The following is a 22,309-nucleotide window of genomic DNA, read 5'->3' as shown; positions in this document are numbered from 1 at the left end:
AAACCAGTAGAGATGAAAATATTGCCTTAAGCATTTTCATATGTCAGATAGCACAATATGTTCTCTCTAGTAGAATCTATCAGTATAAAAAGATTGCAAAGAGGATAGCATGTATTGATATAAAATTACTGGATCAAATTGGTTCAATTTAGCAGGCAGAAAGCTTTAATCAATTTAAATTTTACTTTGCATTGAGCTTTTTAAAAGCAGGTCCAGTTAAAGCAGATTGAGGGACCTGTTCAGTGAATTTTTACTATCTCCCAGGTTTGGAGATTCTGCAGCTGCTTACGGCAACCTGTTCCAGGGCTTAAGGAGCCTCATCGTTTAAAAAATACCCAACAAAACACAACACAAAGTAACAAAAAAGCAACCTAACTCCTTTTTTTCCTACCAGATTTTCCTGTGTTCCTGCTTGCCTCTTGTCCAACTGCTATGCATCTTCAAGAGCTGTCTGGCTCACTCTTCTCTACCCTTGCATTAGATAGCTGTAGACTGTAATAAGATCTCCTCTTTCTTTTCTTTTCTAACTGAACAAACTCAGTTTCTGTAGCCTCTCCTTGTAGTATCACATGTTCCAGCCCTCTGATCATCTTGATTGCTCCTTCCACTGGACTTATTCCTCCATTCTCAACTAGTGGGACAGTTACTAAAACCTTGTGTGTTGCATAAAATGGTACCAATCCAGGGGCTGTGGGAAGGGGAGTGTAGCACTGAACTCTGTGAAGCAAATGTACTGTGAAGGGGTGCCTGATAGGTCATCCAGCAGCCCTCAGGCAGGATGGACACCCTTGTCTGGTATGGAGGCACTCCAGGGCAGCTACTCTGACCAGATTCTTCTAGATAGTCCATGAGGACGGTTTAATGTTTGATATCAAATTTACTGTTTTGAAGATACTTGGTACAACATAGTGTTATGTTTTGATTTAGCAGAGGCATACTGCAATATGCTGAAATCACAACACAAGCGTGATATAGCAATTGAAATATATGTTTGGATTACCATGCAAAAGTGATTGCCATTACTGATCTCTGTATGCCCACTGTCAGGATGGTGGGCATCCCCAGATGACCAGGAAGGAATATATGGGCTAAAGCCATCTCAAGCCCATTGCTCTCTTGAGATCTTCTTCTGTTGGTTTTTCAGTTCTATACTTTGTGAGACTGAGCTATGTCACGTATAGACTTCTCCACCTGCTGGCCTGGCTAGCTGGGGAAGACCTTATATGCTATTAATGCTACTAATTATTTTAGAGAAGGCTGTTTACACAAGCTGATGACTAACTGGTACAGCAAAAGCTACCCTCAATCCCCTTTGAGATATGTTCTACTTTCTTTATGCCACTTTATGCTCATTCTTACATTTCTTCCCTTAGTTCATCACCCTTGCCCATCTCCTCTGAGCCTTCTTTCATTGTAGGAGTTTATTCATTGGTCACACAGGCTGTATCTTCCTGAGACTGTTGTAAACGTGTTCCCTGTGAACTGATGGGACACAGGTGGCTGGAGAGATGACTGCCTGTACCAACTGCTCGTCACCTCGGAGTTCAATGCACATATGTGTTGAGTCAATGAAAGCCAATATGTCCAGAGGAGATAAGCAGGGAAGAGTCTTCAAAGGCTCCTAGGGGTTAAATCATCTGCTTTAGGAAATCTAGCACTCATTCATCACCACAGTTTTGACACAAAAAAAGAGAATATATAATTTCTTATTTGCCATCTGTAATAATAATCTGTTCAGTTTATTTGATTATAAAAACAACAAATGCTGTGATGAGGATACATTTCCATAGAATAAGCAATTGAAGATTTTTTTTTCACCTCTGCATTTCTTGCAATACAAAGCAGTATTCAAGTAATTTTGATCTTTTAAGGAAGGTTATGATACCCTCTACTGGCTATTTTTGGAAATAAATCTAAGCTATAGCCAACCAGTTTAGAGCTAGCTGCAGTTAAACCTAATCTGCACTGCGGTTCTAACGTAGGGGTTTGGTTTGGTTTGTTTGTTTGTTTGGGTTGTTGTTGTTTTGTTGGGTTTTTTTTAATGGATTTGAGAGGAGTTTGGGTTGTTTTGGTAGTTTTTCCCTGTCTAATTCTGTCCCTGGCTTCAACAGAATGAATCTGTCTGTGATGGAGCTGTATTTTTGAACACAGGTTGTTATGGCTTTGAGGCTAACAGTTCTATAGGTACAAATGAAAGTTAACTAGATGTTGTCACAGCTCTCGTTGCCTAGTAACCAAAGCCCAATGTATAATTGAATGGGATAAATTTGATGCATTTTGCCTCTCTTTTCCTTTTGAGTTGCAGAATATACAAATATTTTTTGGATTTAAATGTTTTATTGTCTGATAACTAAAATGTATTGAAATCTGTAACTTTGCAAACTCAATTACAATGCTTTAAGAGCTGATGTAAATTTCCCATAATGAAGAGTGATCTTCTAGTTCTTGTAACATTGCTTTCCTCTTCATACGAACAAGTATGAATGAGCAAGTGTGCCAGTGGAACTGTACATACAAATATTAAATTATTTTCTGCATGCCATTCTCAAATTTCACCTTTCCATTTTGTATAAGAATGATTTGATGATGATTTTATGTATTTTTCTACTGGATCCATTTATGCAGTCAAGGATTGTCCTCAGAGTTATTTGCTCAACTATGCTGATAACATGCCGAAAATTATCTAGGACTGTCCTTGAATTAGTTACTGAATTTGTGAACACTGTGTGCTGCACTGGGACAAGTTGTGTAAACAAATATTTGTACTAGATTTCTAGCCTTGATTTTTGCTGTGTAAGGTCATGATTATAACTTATCATAGCATTAACTATCAAATTAATTATCCACTCACTGTTACAACTAATCATCTATTACAAGTTCTTGTAATAGAAATTGTATACTAATATTATCTTCACACTTATATAAACATATGCTAAAATAAAGTTTAAGTTCACTGTACTGTTTCAGCTTTGTCACTGATAACCTTTTAAGCTTTCTAAATTTGTTTTGAATTGTGTGACTATTACATTTATGCCTCTTACATACAGATCTTCTCCACTTTGTTAGACTTTGATATTTTCAAGCATTACCTATGGTTTGAACTAATTTTTAGTTATGTTGCTTAGCAGCAGTCTGTGTATCTCAATGCAATCACATTGTCTTTTCTTAATTTCTCTTTCATTAATAGTTGATATTCAAAGCAAACTCTTGTTATATGTATGATCCTTCCTTTTTGCTGTCTGTATTGATTGTCAAATGTGTAAAAAAAGTGATACTATATAATTAGGGTTTAACATCTTGAGGAACAGAAAGATTGTTTTCAAGCAGGCTTCATATATGGCACACTCAAGGGAGAGGAATGGCCATAAATAGTTGAAGTGGGATCAAAAAAATAAGTTTAAAGCAGGCATTAACTCTACAAGGTTGTATCACCCGAAGTTCTTTTTGTTTTAGTTTTGGGTCATAGTTTTTAGTTTTATTAAAAAAAAAAAAATTCTAAAGATTAAACAGTAACTTGTTAGAAGCCAAGTAGATGGATGCTTACAGAGGTGATGACAAATATTTGATTCTACAGACAGTTACTAAGATTAAAATTTCTTTCAAAGAGCAATAAAATAGAAGTATATTCTGCAGCTTTTATGCAGTAAATGTTAGACAGGTTTCTAAATTGGTTTATTCTGCTCTTTCAGCTCTCTTTTTGTTTTTCCAGTTTTCTTCTTGTTTGAGTCTCTTTAATTCTATGCAAGTACTGATTTAAATGAAAAGCAAACATTAGCAAGGGTACTGCAGCCAGTGTCTTTGGTGTGTTTTTTGCTTGCTTGTTATTGATGCAGTCCTAGAGTATGTTTTCTCTATATGGAGGTGTACAGCTGAAAGATGTCCATGTTAAAATCTTCACAGAATCATAGAAGCATGGAATGACGTGGGTTGGAAGGGTCCTTAGTTGGAAGGGTCATCTAGTTCCAGCCTGTCTGCCATGAGCAAGGGACACTTTTCACTAGACCAGGTTGCTCAAAACTCCAGCCAGCCAGGCCTTCAACACCTCCAGGGATGGGGTATCCACAGCTTCTCTGGGCAGCCTGTTCCAGTGCCTCACCACCCTCACAGTAAAAAAGTTCTTCCTAATATCTAATGTAAACCTACCCTCTTCTAGTTTGAAGCCATTCCCCTTTGTCCTGTCACTACATGCTCTTGTAAATAGTCTCTCTCCATCTTTTTTGTAGGCCCCGTTCAGGTACTGGAAGGCCACAATTAGATCGCCCTGAAGCCTTCCCTTTTCCAGGCTGAATAATCCCAGTTCTCTCAGCCTTTCCTCATAGGACAGGTGCTCCGTTCCTCTTATCATTTTGGGGTGGCCCTTCTCTGGACTCACTCCAACAGGTCCATGTCCTTCCTGTGCTGGGGACCCAAGAGCTGGATGCAGTTCTCCAGGTGGAGAGTAGAGGGACAGAATCCCCTCCCTTGACCCACTGGGCCACACTGCTTTTGATGCAGCCCAGACTATGGTTGGCTTTCTGGGCTGCAAGTGCACATTACCGGCTCATGTCCAATTGTCTTCTGTCACCGAAGATGCAAACTAACATTCCACACTTGAATGTTCTAAAATAGAAGTCTCACTAAAATAACTGTCAAAGGCACAGAAAATTGTGAAGAAGAAATTGAAGACAGCGATATAGGATTTTGCTCAAAGGCATTATTATGGTTCACCTAAATCTCATGTTTAAGTATTAGTGGACAAATAAAGTGTATGTTATAAAGTTTTTAAAATTCTTCTTTACTTTCTGCTTACTTTGTGAAAGTTGAAGAACAAATAGATTATTCACACTAATTCCTTATTGATATGGATTTTTAATGAGTTATAGAATATTTTATATGATCAGATTTTTAAATGCCTGAATTATCATTCTTCCAAGAAGGTCAAAGACTTCTTTGGAAGCTGAATTCTGTCCTTATTGGAACCAGTTACATAATTATATACAATACACATAATTTCTGATGCTAACAAAAAAATGGTACAATGTCCAGTGTTTGCATGCAAACAAGATTTATGTATTCTATCATGGTCTAGAAAACTTTGATTTAAAGAAATATCTAATGCTGAAGGCTTGGAAATGAGATGTAATTATGGAGTGTTGGGAACAGTAACAAGGGAACTTGTGAATGAATATTGGAAAGAGTTTACATGAAGTATGAGAATTATAGTCTGTGGAATGATTTTGTCAGTGAACACAATGGTACAGATGTTGCTTGTTATTTGAAATCTTAAATGGTATTTGTAGGGAGGTAAAGTCATGCTAATGTTGTGTTTTAACTTTTTTAGTTGCATAATGCTGAAATCTTCCTCTCTGTTTTAGTCCTAATTTTTTAATTGTTTATTTTGTTTTCCTTATTAATATTGAGAATACTCTTGTAAATGCTCGGAATTTAATTGGGACATTAACCACCTGTTGCTTCTTCTTACAGGTACTGCTCCCAGCAGCTGGCCTCTTGCAACTGCAGGATGTGAAAAGGACTTGCTGTGAATTTTTGGAATCCCAGCTTCATCCTATCAACTGCCTGGGGATTCGTGCTTTTGCTGACATGCATGCTTGCACAGATCTATTGAACAAGGCCAACACATACGCAGGCAAGTTACCATTAGTGTAGTATAGAGCTTGATATCTGTATGTGTGGGTACCAACACACATGGATTCCATGCCCACCCCATCCACAGGGGTGTATTTCATCTCTTTCTCTCTACTACCTTTATGCTTGGTACTAACCTTCTCTTTCCTCTGCAACCAAGCCGCCTTCCATTTCTGTCACATTCCTCCAGAAAGCACTTTCCTCATCTATGCTTCCCTTATTGTCATTGGATTCTTGGAATACTGCTAGCCCATACGACAAACTGCCAGCTCAACTCCTACTGTGTTTTTGCTATATCTATATGGTGGATTTTAAAGCAATGTACACTCTGTTCTTACTCTCGAGATAAATATGCTGTGCATAGTCAGGGTGCACAGTCAGGTCCAGTCTCTGCACTGCCTTCCGTAATCCCTAGCACTGTCAGGCTTAGTACAAGAGCAATACAAAAAAAGAGAATTAAAACTGAAATGTCCTGATAAGGCTATAGAAAAAAAATAAATATGTGATTGCATTACTTTTCATAACTTTTCTAAAATATACAGCAACCAATTAGCATCATTAACAATTACTACAGAGTTAAAATTTAATATTTTCCTGAAATAGAGCACTAACTGCTTCAACTCATATGTCTGGGTCCAAATAATAGGCTTGTTATTGCCTTAAGTAAATTTAAATGTCGTAACCAGAAGGATCTTGATGAATGCTTTCAGTTGTCTTCATTTCTAGAAAATCTGTTTTCTGATATAGATTATTTTTTTTTTTAACTCCCAGGAGATTATATTGTTTCTATCAAGAATGGATGTTTCAGGCAAAAACAGATATGCAGCAAACTCATATGATTAGGTATCTGTCAACAGAATCTGTGTTTGCTGTCTTAAGTGTGCAACTGGGGTATCCACATCAGCCATACTCAGAAGTTTTCAGTCTAGTGAAATTTTAGTCAAATTATTGATGTATCAATTAAAAAAAATTGAAAAGGTTTTCAGATTGTTTTTGGAGGTACTAGTTTTTGTAATGCATACAATTACTCAAGAAGTTGTGATGTGTATGTGACTGACTTTGTGATATTTGTATTTGGACTATTATGCAAAACATTTTAATTAAATCATTTCATCTTTGAATAATACAATATCAAATCCAAAAAGCTATTATATTTTTATGGTTTGTGCAATAGGAAGCAAGACATATATTTATTAACAACAGTTAATATTTAATGTTTTAGGGAACCCATTTTGATATAGCTGTTGCTTAATTTTGAATTTTAAATTATTTTTTCCAACTTTTTTTCTGACTTCTGGGTCTCAGTTACTTCTAAACCAAACTAAACCAAACCTCTAAACTACTTCAGTTACTTCTAAACAATCATTGTTCAGTTTAGTAGTTGAACCTAATATTTGCACAGATTACTTTCTAGAAATATAAATTCTAAGACCCTGGCAAGACCTTGAGTGCAATATTGGTTAAATGTGTTTTGAGAGCACAGGAACTGTGTCCAGCTGGTAACTCTCCCTCCCTGGGTCATTTTGTTCAGGCATCCTTTGCTGTGCTCAGGGAGACTCTGCAAGCAGGATATAGCCAAGTGAAAAGAAGAGGGAAGTTATTTGTTGGTCCCAGCTGGGACATGCAAGCTACTAGGCTGAGCACCAGTACTCTGGTAAAAGCATCAAGGGAGTAAGGGTTGGCCTTCATTTCTCCCTGTAACTGGCTGATCATCAGTCTTGCTGAATTTCTGTCTGCTGACTCCCTGATTTTCTTCTATACAATTCTGTACCTTTTGGGTCAATGTTTTTCCTCTTGAATTTTCAGGCTACTTACTGCCTGTATCTCAGCCATCATAGCTCATTTTCTCCCTGTTCTTATCTCAAATGTCTCTTTGTGCTTTGTCAAAGCTTTCTTAAAACTGAAAAAAATTTCTCAAAAGTCTGAGACAAAGATGTGTGGCTGTGCCATTTCAGAATTAGGCCTTGTATCACAGGCAGCCTAACTCCTAGAGTTTTGATATTAAGGTTCCAGAAACTAGAGTGAGTATAGAAAAGGATTATTAGATTGGAAAAAGCAGTGGAAAATATTTCCCTGTGTCATGGTTTGAGAACTCCAAAATCCAATTCTCAGGTTCAAGCCCCCCTCCCACATCTCAACTTAGTGTGAGATAGATTTCCAGACACCACATGAAACTCAGAATGGGGAAAGGAATTATATATTACAATGACTGTACAAAATAAGTACTACAATACATTACATACAATCTTAACTATTTCTACCATGACATAAAAGTATTTACAATGGATCAAATCTCTTCTCCCCTCCAAATAAAAGTCCAGGAGGGAAGAAGGAAAGATCCTTTCCACTTTCAGAGCAGCATTCTCTTCAGAGTAGCAGTCTATCTCTCTCTCTTCCATGCAGCAGCTGTAGCTGGATCTCTGCCAGTACACACAAGGGGGGTATCCAAGCCCCTTGGCCCGTCGTCTCCAAGCAAGGGTCTTCTCTTCCATGGGCTGCGTTTCCCAGGACAAGGGCGCTTCACCACATCATATCACGAAGCGCAGGGGTCTTCGTGACGGTCCTTATCTTCAGGGGGTTCAAGTTTCCTACAGAGCTCTTGGGCTCTGATCTCAGGCTGCTAGCTTATCTTAGCAGCAGCGGCGAGAGGGGGCCAAGGTCACCCCCTCTGCATTCTTTCTCTGTCCCGGTCCAGCTTTCCAGGACGCTTTGAGCTTCTCAGCTCCTCTCTGTAGTGCTGCTGCACTTCACCCCTCCTTTCTAGGAGGTGTCTCCAAAGGAGTTTGGGGTTTTTTGGTTTCAGTTCTTACCCAAACACACTCTCTCTCTCTGTAGAGCTTAGTCTGCTCTCTCTGCTGCTGGCTCTCGTTCTCTTCAGACAACTCTGTGTCTCTCTTGCTCGGCTGCATGTTTGTTTCTGTTGCTTCTCCCTTATCTCTTGGCTCTCAGCCACAGTGTCTGGATGCTGCTCCTGCTGCTGCTCTGTCTCTGCTCACTCACGGTGGAGAAAACTTCTTTAGCTTTCTAGCTACAGGTACTTAGCCCAGTTTTACACTGTTCCAAGTCCCTGCAGCCCCCACCCGGGGGCTGGGAGGGGCCCAGCCCCCAGTGGGGCTGCTGCTGCTTCTCCTCGTAGCTCTACAACATGGCTACTTCTTCTACAACAACTACAACTACCTTCTCTTCCGTTCTGCTTGTGATATGTTTATATTTTGCAAAAGCGCTCATTGGTTCAAAGTTCCAAGGCGGTCACCACCCCCTGGGGATTTACGATTTTATAACTTCAGGGGGAAAACTGTTTTCCCCCCACCACACCCTGCTAGAGAAAATGAAAAGCATTTTGATTTCTAACTTCTCCCAGTTTTTATTTTGTTACACTTACTATTTTATATTTAGAAAAAAGAGGCAGGGAGATAGTTGTGCTAATAGACAGTGATAGCATAAAAACAAATGGATGCCAATGGATCAGAAGTTATTAGAAAAGTGAAACTCTGGAACTTCCTTCCAGTGGGAGTAAAAACTCAACTTTCATTAAAATTGAAGCTTCATAACCCTATGGTGGGATTGGTCCTTCTGTAGCACAGTGCGAAATTTCTAGGAGAGTCATTTAGATGCATCTGTGATGCCTATGGAGAGATCTGAAAATAGTGGACAATTGATACAGGTTACTTCGAATGAGCTTCTGTTGCAATTAAACTTTAAGAAGCTACTTGTTCTCATGATGGTCCAGAGAGTAATCCTGCTCTGGGTCTTGTTGCGCTTGCACACTCAGGGACTGCGTACAGCTGAGGCCTTTCATTCTTCTTGTTTCAGGATTCCTATGAAGAGGATGTGGCATGAGCATTGCTAGTCTGCTCTCAGTTTTAGCCTGGCATATGTCTTACATAGTCTTAAAGGATGTTCACAAAATAAAAAATTTTCATGAGAAAGTGGTGCATTATATAGCTGTAATGTTATGTACAACCTGAAAATAAATTGGTAAAGCCTTCTAATGAAGAGGGATATGCCATCTTGGACTAACAAGACCCTTGCTCTGTGCTTATATCCTGACATATTTCTTAGTTATAACCAAAGAATAATAATGTATTTCCCTCACTGCATAGAGCTTTGGAAACATTGGATTACCTGTGGAAAAGGTGTCTTTTGAGGCTTGACACAGCCTCTCTTGACACAGAATTGTGCTGAGGAGATATTGAAGATACTTTTGTTAGGAAATCTTATCATATGCTGTAATGCAGGGATTGCTGCTTTGTGTTTAACAAAGCAGAAAAGTTTGTGGGATAACAGTTTTCTTGATTCTGGTGCTCTAAGACTAAAACTTTGACCCCTGACAAGACTTGGAAGCATGTCTTCTGTCGACTGTTCTTGTGTACATCCGTATGCATGAGATTGAAAGGATGTAGTTGTCAGAATCTTTCTTATGATTCTATTCTGAGTAGCAACGTCTGTTGCTATGCTGCTGTTGCCTTGGCTTCTATGAGTTTCATGGTGTTCTAAAAACCAGTTATTTAAGCATAAAATTGACAAGTAAATCACGTTTTTTAAAAGAATTTGATTCTGCAGTGTTTAGCTTCTGCTCGTTCTCCAGCTGGCAGAGCTTGTGTCTATTCCTCTGCAGTAAGGCTGGGGTTCCTGCTTGACCAGTGCCTTAAATTAGGCCATTAGCAAAGACCTTTTTTCCCAAGCCAAAAAAATCACAATGTGACATTGTGAAGTGAAGCAGTGGTTTAAGAAAACCTAATTCTTCTTAATGTTTTTGTTTCATCTGCTTGAGAAACTGTTTTTCATCTTTCTTTTAAGTGACCATAAGGCTTAGACCTTTCCAAGCTCCCAAGCTATGCATTGGTCTAAAACAAGATGTTATCAGTTCAGAAAGAACTGGAAACAGAAAGTGCTGTAATGTTCCAGTGGTTTTGTAGCATTATCACATCAGAAAGGTGCAGATACTCCAGTTAGTTTATAAAAAAATAATCATTTGTTTTGTGAAATAGAAATAATTGGCCTAAACCAGACAAAAGACACTTATGAAACTCAATATGTTCGGTTATGGTGTTTTGTTTCACACATGAATACATGTTCAATTACTGTCATGAAAAGATCTAGAGAATTAGGAGGTTTTTCCTTTTTCCAGCTGCAGACTGGCACTGATAAGCTGTGGCCATTTTTTTCATACTTTTTTTTTTCATTTAATGTGGCTTTGGGAAGATCTCTTCTGATTGCAGGTATACAAATAAGTGAAAAAGTATTTGTGAATTAATCCACAAATGTTCATAGCATAAAATGTCCTATGCAGATTTTAGATATAGCTTTCCTTCCTATGTAATTGAAAAACACAAAGCTAATGTCAATATGTTTATGGCCAGCAAGACTATGTGCCTTTTGGATAGAAGAGGTGTCAAGTCGTTTTTGCTGCATGTGCATGTATCATACATAGCTCCAGACTCATAATGAAAAAATACCAAAAAGTGGTATATTTACATCTGCTATTATTTTTCTATGCTCTCCATGCTGGCATTGTTTACTGTACTTTCAAACATTTTGTTACTAGCCCTTTTCCTGTTGTTAAGGGCTTCCTTTTAGTCCTTTCAGTTTGTCCCTGAAACTGAAGTCCCATCCTGCTGGTACAGGGCAGACAAGGACAGATCTTCAGCTATTCAGATAGAAACTGACTCGGTTGCGAAAATGTGAAAATCTGGTTTTCATATGCAATTGGAACAGATATTTTAGAAATGTCCTAAAATGGAAAGGTTTTTTTAAAGACAGATTTTTAGTTTTGATAATAAAGAAGTAGGATTCTACTTGCTTAGGAAGTGGGAATCTGAGAGCCAAGCCTCTGCAGCTCCTAAGCCAGCTTGTTTCCAGTCTGCCAGACTTTGGAGCCAGCTGGCTTCAATGTCTGAGTAAAGAGGCAAGAAAGGGGACAGGATTCCAGTACAAATTTGTCAAAGTTGCATACTGCGTGGAAAATTCTGATTTAGGAACAAATAATTATTTTATTCTCTCATGGAAACTTTCATCTGGATAGTTCTCTCCTTGCTTCATCTAGGAGATGGTCATTAAAAAAGAAGTATGTTACCTAATGCAATAAATAAAAAACAAGCTAATTTGAGATTTAACAGGGGACAGATGCATGAAATATTTAATCATGTCATAAGTTTCATCATGGTTGATGTTAATACCTCCAGATTATCAAAGCTTTCAGGATGTGAGCAATAATATGAGATCATACAAATCCTAACCCAGAAGGCAAAAAAATCCAATACTATTTTTCTCTCCTCATTATTAGGAAGAGGACCTAAGTGTGATTTTTTTAAATATTAGTACTGAATCATATTATTTCAAAGATGCTGATATCCTTATTGTTAAAAGTATGCAAAAAGTTTGATTTTCTTGAGCATAATTTTTATATATAATAAAGCCTTCTGTCTTCAACATTTGATCAGCATTACATAAATTGCCATTGGCAGAATTAATTGTTTTTGCATTTCCTTGTTCATTTTCAGTTTTTAATTATTTGAAATAGTCCATTTAGCTGTAATTTCAATTGGCTTCTGCCCAAAGGTTATCTATCAATTAGTTACGATGGTTTCCTTGACGACAAGAGATCTGATTCATAAGATTCAAGTTATTTCATCTTATCTCTTTTTCTTGATGACTAAAATATATTTAGGAATCTCCTATTTCTCTTTCTGTAATTCCTTCAGCTGAGAATCTGTAGCTATTGACTGAGTAGTTTGTTTTAATTTCTCCCTTTTTCACTCTTCCTTCTTCTCTTGACTGTGTGCATTGTTTTATACTTTAAGTACAGAGGCTGACATCCAGCAAAACAGTCTTAGTTTTTGTTCAAGTACTGTCTATTTTTTTGGATTTTCTTCTATGGTCCTCTCTGTAGAGGAGACAGTCTGACAGTCCTTGTATTACTTTGAAAATTCTCAGTTTTTACTCTCCTGGTTTAGAGGCTAAATCTCTTCCTGTTTAGTTCATGACATAAATCTAAAACAACTTTTAAAAAGCAAAGCTTTTATATATGAGTCTATAAAATCAAGTGGGTATTTTTAATTTATGAAGTATATCCTGTTGGATGTGATCCACTGTTGGATCAGATTTCTCAAGGGAAGATGAACAACACTTCAGAACCTCAGATTTGTTTGAGATTTGAATGTGTGTTGCTTCCCCTTTCTGCTTACTTCCTAACTCACCTTCTCAGTACAGTCAGGCCTGTGGTTTGTGTCAGTGTCACTTGAAATTTGGAGTTTATGATAAAACTATTTTTTGCAAATTGCTTTTCTCAATTTCTATTTGCCATATGCAAACAGCAAAACCTGTCAGATATTTATTTCAATAAGCATACCTCAGAAAATTCAGCTCAAGAAACTGCATATTTTTTGTCTGAAAAGCAGGTATGAAAAGATTTGTAAAGAGTGGAAATGTGGGTGTTATAAAAATCAATAGCATTTCTCCTCATCCTTTCTCTCCTGTTGCCTGAAGTACTGCAGAAAATACTACCTGTCCATCATAAGAGAATGCTGCAGAATTAGAGGGACTTGTAGTGATGATGGTTGCATGAATGAGAAGGCTGGTAGGATAAGGGACTGAAAACACAAGGACCATCTACTTTAGAGATGAAGAGTGAAAAGGAAATAGAGTAATGGATGATTTTGAATAGACAGGTCCACTTTCCCTATCATATTAGCATTAGTATGGGGATTCAGCATAGATTGAAATTGAAAACTGAGTAACTGGGTGTTAAATTTATATGCATGGCTTTTTGCCCAGTGTTACTGTGGGATTATTACTATGGGAAAATAATAAAGTCAAAAATTTAACAGGATTCAAGGAGACTAGTCTTTATCTAAGTAAACTCATTGTTTAGTAAAATGTGATTAAGGCAAAATACCATCTTTCTCGCTAGCAATCTCTAATCTTTCATGGTTATAGTGAGACCTTTGTGGGAGGAGGTTTCATTATCATACTTTTCATATAAATTCATATAAATTCTTGGACTTCTGTCTGAAGGAATTTGTGCTGCCTATTTCTAGGAACAGCATGCTGAAGTAGATAAAGGGTGAGAATTATACTGAGTTATATTTATCTTTTTATGCTATCTAGATTTTAGTACAGTGCAAAAAAGCTGTTGTACCCTGCAAAGTTGAACTAAAAAATTAGATTTCTTGAGCTGGAAACATTCAGCATTCTTTAATTTTTTTTTGACAGCTTAAAACTATTTCTCAAGTATGGAGTCTTAACCATAGTAGCACTAGTAGAGTGAGAAAAAAGGTTATAAAATGTGCTTTAGTTTGAATATGTTTGATGGCCTCTTTTTACTTATTCTAATTTTGAGTGAATTCTTAAATTCCCAGTAATAGCTGTCCCTTCTGACTTCTATTAAGAATAGCAGAAGGGGAGAAAATAATCTAACTGAATGGAACTACTTTTTAGAGCAACTGAACGGCTTAAAAAGCAATTTTAAGGAAGAGAGGGGGCAACTGAATAATTGAACAACAACCTGATAAAGATATGTTCTGTGTTAAAAGAAATTATTTGGTTCTACAACTGAAAGTATTAAATTTTGTCAGTTTTGTTTACTTTAGGTTGAGACTTTTTAAAAAAAAAAAAAAAACTGAGGAAAAATTGCAGACCTTCTACATGTTGTAGAGATTGGGGTATGAAGTATTTTATGACCTAGGAGAAGTTCTGAAAGATGCAGAGGATCCAGACTTGTTATTTCACACTACTGTCAAACTGTTAGTTCTAATGAATCAATGTGGAACTATAGGTTTAAAACATGTTTGTCAACAATACACAGAGCATGTTCTTTATCTGGAATCTTTTTTGCTGTATTTGCGTGTACAAAGTTAGCAAAATGAGATTCAAGTAATTATCAAGGACAAGTACTGAGATGAAGCAATGCTGAAAATTGCTACAATTCCTACTTTTAGTAAAATGTGTTTTAATATTTCAGTTATTTTAAAAGATCTTTAAGTATGAAAACTGTTTGTGAGACAAAGCTTTAAATAGAAAAGGTTTTAAGTTAAGGTATTGCTTCTAGCTATGACAAAATAGCATGCATATTGAATCCTTTTCCTCTGCTTTCCCTTGCTGCATTAATGCTTGTTTTGGGATATATGTCACAGTGTATGTTAGCATATTTCTTTTTCTCCAAACAGAACAGCACTTTTCCGATGTTGTACTTAGTGAAGAATACCTCAATCTTGGTGTAGAGCAGGTGTGCAGTCTTATATCCAGTGACAAACTCACAATTGCCTCAGAGGAGAAGGTAAGACCATCTGTATCCCATTATTCTTTTTATCCTTTTGGGTGAGAGAGCAAGCTTACTCATATTGCTCTTGTACACTTCTTTGGATGTGTTTTTTGTTTCCTTAGTGAAATTAGGCATGTATTGTGCTCAAGTTTAAACAAATTTTTCCAAAAGTGTTATCACTCTGATGTTGAAAATCAGTCTCAACTCTTACAAATCCTCAAACTGTATTAACTCATATAACTCTTTGTTCTTTGAAAAAAACCCAATAAACAAACTACATTAAACGGAAATTCCTTCTCGTCTTCATGCAGAACAAACAGAACACATGCTGAGTCACATACACAGGAGTTTGATTTACCAAGGGATAAATAACTCAAAGTTAGCAGAGCAAGTACATGCCATTTACTAACTTTAACATCAGAAGTCCCACAGAGGTATTAAAACTCTGTATATATATGTGAGCTGTTTAGCCTGACTGAACAAATGTAGGTTGCAAAGGAGATGACTAGGCAGCTTGGTATTACCTAACTTGAATTTAATGTGTATTAGCTAGATCTCAGTCTTCTAAAGACCTTTTTGAAACACTGTGGTCTTCAGCAAACCCAGGTCATCCCTGCAAACCTCTAATGGTTTTCAGGTATTAATTTTGAGCTTTTTTATTCAGTTATGATCTATTCGAGATACGTTGGTTTTCTTTTTTCCACGGAGTACGTGGTTGTACCAACACCTCTGTTCAAATGAGGCTAAATTGTGTTCAAAACCATGTTTGAATACTGATTTGTATGGCTAGGTAGTGTTTCATGTTAAAACCTTTTTGATACTTTGAATCTAAGAACTATCTGCTTAAACTGCAACTAGCAAAGTCTTGTTGTTATTCCTGTAATACCCTGAAGGTGCAGTTCTGTCACTTTGATCCATGTGATGCTGCTTTTGTGGAGTATGATTAAGGTTTTAATGTTCTACTGTATGATGTGCTACTGTGCAATGGAATTAAAACTAGGCTTGGGATAACTTCTCCCACTAAGACTCAGTGATGACAAGTCATTTGAATGGTGATGTGGCAGGCCAGTTCTCCAAGAAAGGAAGAAAAGTATGAGGACTGTAATACTGGTGCTGCTGTGTTATTTGTTAACCTAATTTTACTGGATTTTTAGTGTCAGTGAAGTTACTGTGTGCATTTTGTCAATGTAACACAGCTATCCTTGAAACACCAGTAGAGGAGCAATATAAAAAGAGACTAACTAATGCACCTTTTTAATTTTTTAGTTGATAAATATGGAAATAATGGGAGTTGTAACTGCTCCAACTTTTCTTATGTTACAAATTTTAGTATAAGCAAAACTGTTTTTGGAGGCACACTGATGTTTCATACTTATGAACTTGTAAGTAAGGGGATTTGCATTTGTTTGTTTTCTGGAAGGTATTTGAAGCAGTGATAGCCTGGGTAAACCATGACAAAGATGTAAGGCAGGAGTTGATGGCACGTCTGATGGAGCACGTTCGGCTGCCTTTGCTTTCTCGGGAATATTTAGTTCAGGTAAGCAAAAAGGAATACTAATTATTCTGCACATGAAAATTTCTGTTCATTGTTTTAATGCCAAGTGGATAATTTTAAATTTAAGCAGCAGTGTAATGTAGTTTGTTACTGACAGTAAAACTGAACAGACAGCCACTACCACATATGCATGTGCACGTGCACATGCACATACTGAGCCAGGTGAGGGATTGCCACTTAGAAGATGGCTTATATAAGTAGTTTATCTTTTTGGCTGACTACATGTCATAATCACACTAATGATTTCAACAATGCAATTTGCTGAGATCAGGTTACTTTTCATTTGTAACACAATCTTGTATAAAAGATTTGTTTTCATAAGTGAATTTTCAACTTCAGAATCATATCTATTGTTTAAGTTGATTGGGAATTAATGACAAAGGAAACATTCCTTCACCTGGTTCAGATAAAATACATTTTTTCCAATTTTATAAGCTCATTTTTGATACTTTGGTAATTGAAATTGAGTTCAGTATTACCATTGGTCAGTAGTATGTTGGTAGGTGTTTATTTTAGAAATTCTAGTTTTGTGATACAAATCTCAACTTTGTGTGGGTTGTTTTGGATGAGTTTTGGAGGTTTTTTGCCCTTTGCTTTTGTTGTGTTTTTTACTGTTGTGGGGTGGCTTACTAGTTTGTTAAATTATTCTCCACTATTTAAAATATTCTGTACTCTCTGTATTTGAAAATTCAAGAAATGTGCCTGGATTGTAAGAAAAGTGCTGTACCTTGCCTAATACTGTTTCTTCCACTTACTAATTGAGAATTAACATCTCCTAATTTATTTTTTCTTTTTGGGGATTGCATATTGCCAACACATAAATTTGTGTCTAACTGGTTAAATGATAATCTAAACAATTAGATTAATCTGCATTTGTGCTTTAGTACACTTCAGATTGTGATTTGTGTTTTACTTCCTTAACATGCTCAGACCTTGTTAAACTTCTATTAATAAACAGAGAGTTGAAGAAGAAATATTGGTTAAGAACAGCAGTGCTTGTAAAGATTACCTCATTGAAGCTATGAAGTATCACTTGCTACCAACTGAGCAACGAGCATTGATGAAAAGCACTCGAACAAAATTGAGAACACCTGCTAGCCTCCCAAAAGTAAGACTCTTACTTTTCCATGTACTTACTATTTCAAACTCCATTTTAAAAGATTTCATAAGAGCATGACTGTGTCTTGGGGTATTACAGTAAAAATTTTGTACCGGAATTGCTCATCACAAAAATATAAAAAGTAATTAGCTTTACACTCCATGCTACTTAGGATATAGGTGTTTTAGTCTCCAACCTACACACAGCACCACCACTACGTCCCCTCCCAGAAAACATTTTTTTAATAAGTGCTTCAGCATTTGAGAAATATACAATTATGGGGAAATAGGCCTGTTTAAAAAAAAAACCAAAACTGAAACAAAACAAAGACTGACTAAAGCTTCTGAGTTGAGACATCTTTTTCAATTTTTAGCTAAATGTTGCCTTTCATTCATTTTAGGGGAAAACAAAACAAACATTAGAGATTATCTTCTTTCCAGTGAAGTAAAGAAGTTTTCTCATAGTACTGTTGTGACAACTGCAATAATGGAATAGGAGATTCTGTTCAGCAGATGGATGGTCACAGTTCCATTACACATCACAGACATTGAATTCTTATACCTGAAGTCAGAGTAGGATGTGAAGATACAGAAGGATCTGCCTTGTTTGTGGGAGGTTTCCTTAGATTCAAATTGCTTTTCTACTTCATGAATTGCACCTGAAAACAATCATTATGAATTACATTTGTTTAAAAAAAACTCCAAACAATTAGTGTTGCCTGGTTCTCAAGACTCAAATTTCTAATTTAGGAAAACCATCCTCTAATTATTTCTTGTACAGAGGCTTGCTTTATTTTTTTAACACTTTTTTGATCTTTCAGGTGCTCTCATAAATGCAGATAATTAACAATTATTATTATCTCCCTTTTAGTTGATGATGGTAGTTGGAGGACAGGCACCAAAGGCAATTCGAAGTGTTGAATGCTATGATTTTAAAGAAGAACGCTGGCATCAGGTGGCTGAATTGCCTTCCAGAAGATGTAGAGCAGGTTAGCAATGCCTATTTTTTTGTTGTGGTTGGTAATGCTTCAGAATTTAGGCATCGGTATAAAGCATTGTATGCTCTTTGGAACAGTACCAAAGATATTTTTCTAAGAAGGGCTAAGCCTTGACTTCCAACATTTGAATTACTTGCTAATCTGGAACAATGCAAGTTTGATAAACTGTGCTTAATTTGTGCTTCAGTTTGTAATCTGTAGAATAAACTGCTTTATTGCCTTCATTAGACACAAGGGATAAATAAATTTAAATATTAATGCATTGTAATAATGACTAATTTTACTATTAAAATACCCTACTATTACTAAATGAAATCAAGAATGTGAAGAAGCGATCGACTGCTATTAAAAACATGAAAATGTGATCTTAAAGCAGCTGAGCTATCTGAGCAAGAAGAATTTCAGCAAATATGGTATTCAGAAGTGTGAGCTATTAGTAACAAAAAGTGTCAGAATATCTAGTGCTTAATCTGAATGAAGTGTGGCTCTAGGAGTCTGTCAAAAGCAGGACAAGTGTATTGAGTACTGTAAATTGTGTCAAGTATCTGCAAACTCAGGACAGTATGCAATAAAATTAATTGACAAAGAGACTAAAACACTCATCTTTCCTCCCCGCTTCCCTGCTCTAGGAATGGTGTACATGGGAGGCATGGTTTACGCAGTTGGTGGTTTCAATGGTTCTTTGAGAGTTCGCACAGTGGATTCCTATGATCCAGTGAAGGACCAGTGGACAAGTGTTGCTAACATGCAAGACAGGAGAAGCACACTGGGAGCAGCTGTATTAAATGGCCTTCTTTATGCTGTGGGAGGATTTGATGGGAGTACAGGTATATTTGCCTTATACACTTCTGAATAGTTTTGACTACTCTTAACATAATTGTATTGAATTTGAAGGTCTCTTTCCTGGTAGCTGTGATGAAACGAAGCATGAGGGTAGCCTGGTGTCTTGTGATGTGGAATGCACTTTAGTGGTCACATCCCTCTACCAGAACAGTGGACTGTTTGCTCCCATCTAAGAGTTCAGATTTAATGACTAGTGAATTTTTGACAGGTTCCCATTCAGTATTCCTTCTGTAGTCAGAATCCTTAACTTCTAGAGGATGTGAGCAGTTATTTCTGCTTTTTCATGTAGTGTAAATAGGATTATAAACAGCTTTTTCTGACCTGTAGGAAGGCTTTAGACATACACTGTTCATTCTCTTCCCAGATGTATTAAACCATTTGTCCAGAGGTGATCCTTCTGCTTAGTAACTGCTGTAGAAGCATATGTGGGATAAACCATGTGACTTAATTAAAAAGAAAGGAAAAAAATCAGGGAAGAATTTTTCAGAGTTCAATAAAAGCTTTTAGTAATTTGTCCATTTTCAAACACCAAGAATATGTTGACTGTAACTGGCTATCTAAAGGACATCATTTGTGCTTTTTGTACAGTAACTAACAGTCCTTAAAATGAAATAATTTGAATTTTGAGATATGAAGACTTTTCTGAAAGCTAGACAGTATGTTGCACCTAGATTTGTAGAGAAAATAATGTTCTGTTGTGTTCGTAGGTTTATCATCAGTCGAAGTTTACAACTTAAAGACTAACGAGTGGTTTCATGTAGCTCCAATGAACACAAGAAGAAGTAGTGTTGGCGTAGGTGTTGTTGGAGGTAAGTTGACAAATTATATTAAAAAGAACAGGTGGGGAAATGCAATCATTTACTCTACTACTTTTTCTTACTATTGAAAACATGCTTCGGATTTATGTTTTTGCTCAACCTTGTAATTTGTTCATTCAAATGGTAATGGACAATATGTAATCGCTCCGCTTGGGTTTGACCAGTTTTTAGCATAATAGTTTTAAATTTTTTTTCAGAGCTTCAACAGTGCCTGACACTAACTGAGGAAAAGCTCTCTAAGCATGTGTACTCTCAGTTATGTATGTCAGCAAGGTCAGAGAGCTGAAGTGATGACCTTATCAATTGGTCTTTAGTGATGTAGCACTGTTGTATTGTCAGCTCTGTTATCTGTCTGTGGCTGACTTTGCTGGCTGCATGCTGGGGATGATCCTAAGGACAGTGCCAGGAAAACTGCTGACTTTCCAGTCAGCCTGGATGTCACTTGCACAATGCAGGCCTGGGCTGGCTCTTAAAAGTTTTAGGTGTCTGTGTTTTAACTGCATAGGAACCACTGCTGTGTCAAATCTGAAAATGCAGACTGTACAAGTAATTTTTACCTGAATTTTTGATATTTCTAGGAAGCCTATTTGTGAGATGCCAGTATTAAACATACTTGAATTAGCTTGCTTTTGAACAATGCTTAACTAAAAACCTTACGTTTGTATTTCAGCGAGGCAATTTAAAATCTTTTGACTTGCATTGTTCTTGTTAGATACTGGCTGCCTTTTACATCCTAAAAATGACAAGAACTGTGGTTTGCTAACTTAAACTGTTTACAGAGTAGAAACTCAGTAACTGACTGGTGACAAGTACTGATTAGTAGCTGACTCAGAGAACGAGGACTTCTTCTCTGCCTGTGTACCAAAACAGTCTGTGTGCATTAGAAATTTGTCACTTTGTGTTGGTTACCCTCTTAGGTAAACTGTATGCTGTTGGTGGCTACGATGGAGCATCACGTCAGTGCCTTAGTTCAGTAGAATGCTATGATGCTAATACGAATGAGTGGAGCTATGTTGCAGAAATGAGCACTAGACGGAGCGGAGCAGGTGAGTGGACAAGGATCAACTATCCTTGCAAAACTGAAAATCTGTGGGTTTAAAATGTATCTAAGAATATAAAAGGTAAGCTTTTGTGAATCTAATGGAATGTACTAGTCCTAAATGGCTGATATAAAACAGGTTATAAAAACAAAACTGTCCTACAGAGTAAGATTCAGTCTGTTAATAGTAAATATTTCTCTTTGCTTTTTCATACTTTCATATTCCTCCTCTTTCCATGACTTCTGATGTTTTTTAACATACAGACTAATACTCATGGATTGTAACAATCACTGTCGCCTAAATACTGAAGTATCAAAATCTATACTTCTAGGATGAAAAAATGTCTTTTCTTCAAAGATACCTCTTTGCCAGTGTAGGGCTGATTTTTCAGGTTGACTTTACATGTGAACTGTGACTAGGTTCCCACCTCTTTGGAGGACTTGTTCTGCATTCTGATTCACTTCAGGAAATTTTGTCCTTCTTCATTCTTAAGTTTGTATTACTGATTCCATCCTATTACTTCCACTTACGTACCCTTTATTTCACCTTCAGTAGTTCTCATCACCTGGTGTTTACATCCTCTGTACATGTACAGCCTACTACATGTTATCCTTCCTTATTGTTTAGCCTAAGTATATCCATTTATTTCTGTATAACCTTAAAAATCCCTTCTTTATTTTTTATGGATTTTTTTTACTTCTTGTGATTCTGGGTATGTATATTTCTCTTTAAAGACATCAAAAGTGCCTGTGGTATTACACTTTTGTTTAATGAAATGATGCTTCCACAGCTCCAAATTGACTTTAGCATTTTCATTATCTATTTATATTATGGACTTGAATCTCATTTACTGTTCACTGTCCTCTATTTGTCTTTTGGTATTTCAGGTTTTTTCAACTCGCAGAAGTTATTTTATTTCTCTAGATGCATTCCCAAGGACTTTTTCAAGTCAAATTCCATGATATTATTTTCTGCATTAATTTTTTTAATAGTTTAAATCACTTTTTTTGCCAAGTACTCAAAGGCGGTTTTTAGCAACACCCTTCAAGTATCTACTGGTGATTGCATTA

At 36.7% G+C, this 22,309-nt stretch overlaps 1 protein-coding gene across 3 annotated transcripts in view; it reads left to right on the top strand.

Moving 5' to 3' along the window:
* The window catches only part of KLHL2 (kelch like family member 2), a 58,547-nt gene that overhangs the window by 30,765 nt on the left and 5,473 nt on the right, over positions 1-22,309 (top strand). For all 3 annotated transcript variants that reach the window (XM_027745756.2, XM_039380460.1, XM_027745758.2), the window contains 8 exons: positions 5,464-5,626; positions 14,793-14,902; positions 16,308-16,424; positions 17,401-17,550; positions 18,412-18,529; positions 19,168-19,365; positions 20,089-20,190; positions 21,117-21,245. In XM_027745756.2, coding sequence (XP_027601557.1) covers positions 5,464-5,626; positions 14,793-14,902; positions 16,308-16,424; positions 17,401-17,550; positions 18,412-18,529; positions 19,168-19,365; positions 20,089-20,190; positions 21,117-21,245 — 1,087 coding nt within the window. The remainder of the gene's footprint in view (positions 1-5,463; positions 5,627-14,792; positions 14,903-16,307; positions 16,425-17,400; positions 17,551-18,411; positions 18,530-19,167; positions 19,366-20,088; positions 20,191-21,116; positions 21,246-22,309) is intronic.

Source organism: Pipra filicauda, unplaced genomic scaffold, assembly GCF_003945595.2.
Source record: "Pipra filicauda isolate LSUMZ 115617 unplaced genomic scaffold, ASM394559v2 scaffold196_size3971931_pilon, whole genome shotgun sequence".
Taxonomy (NCBI): Eukaryota; Metazoa; Chordata; class Aves; order Passeriformes; family Pipridae; genus Pipra; species Pipra filicauda.
The sequence above is the reverse complement of the archived record's forward strand: the minus strand, read 5'-3'. Positions and strand labels throughout refer to the sequence as shown.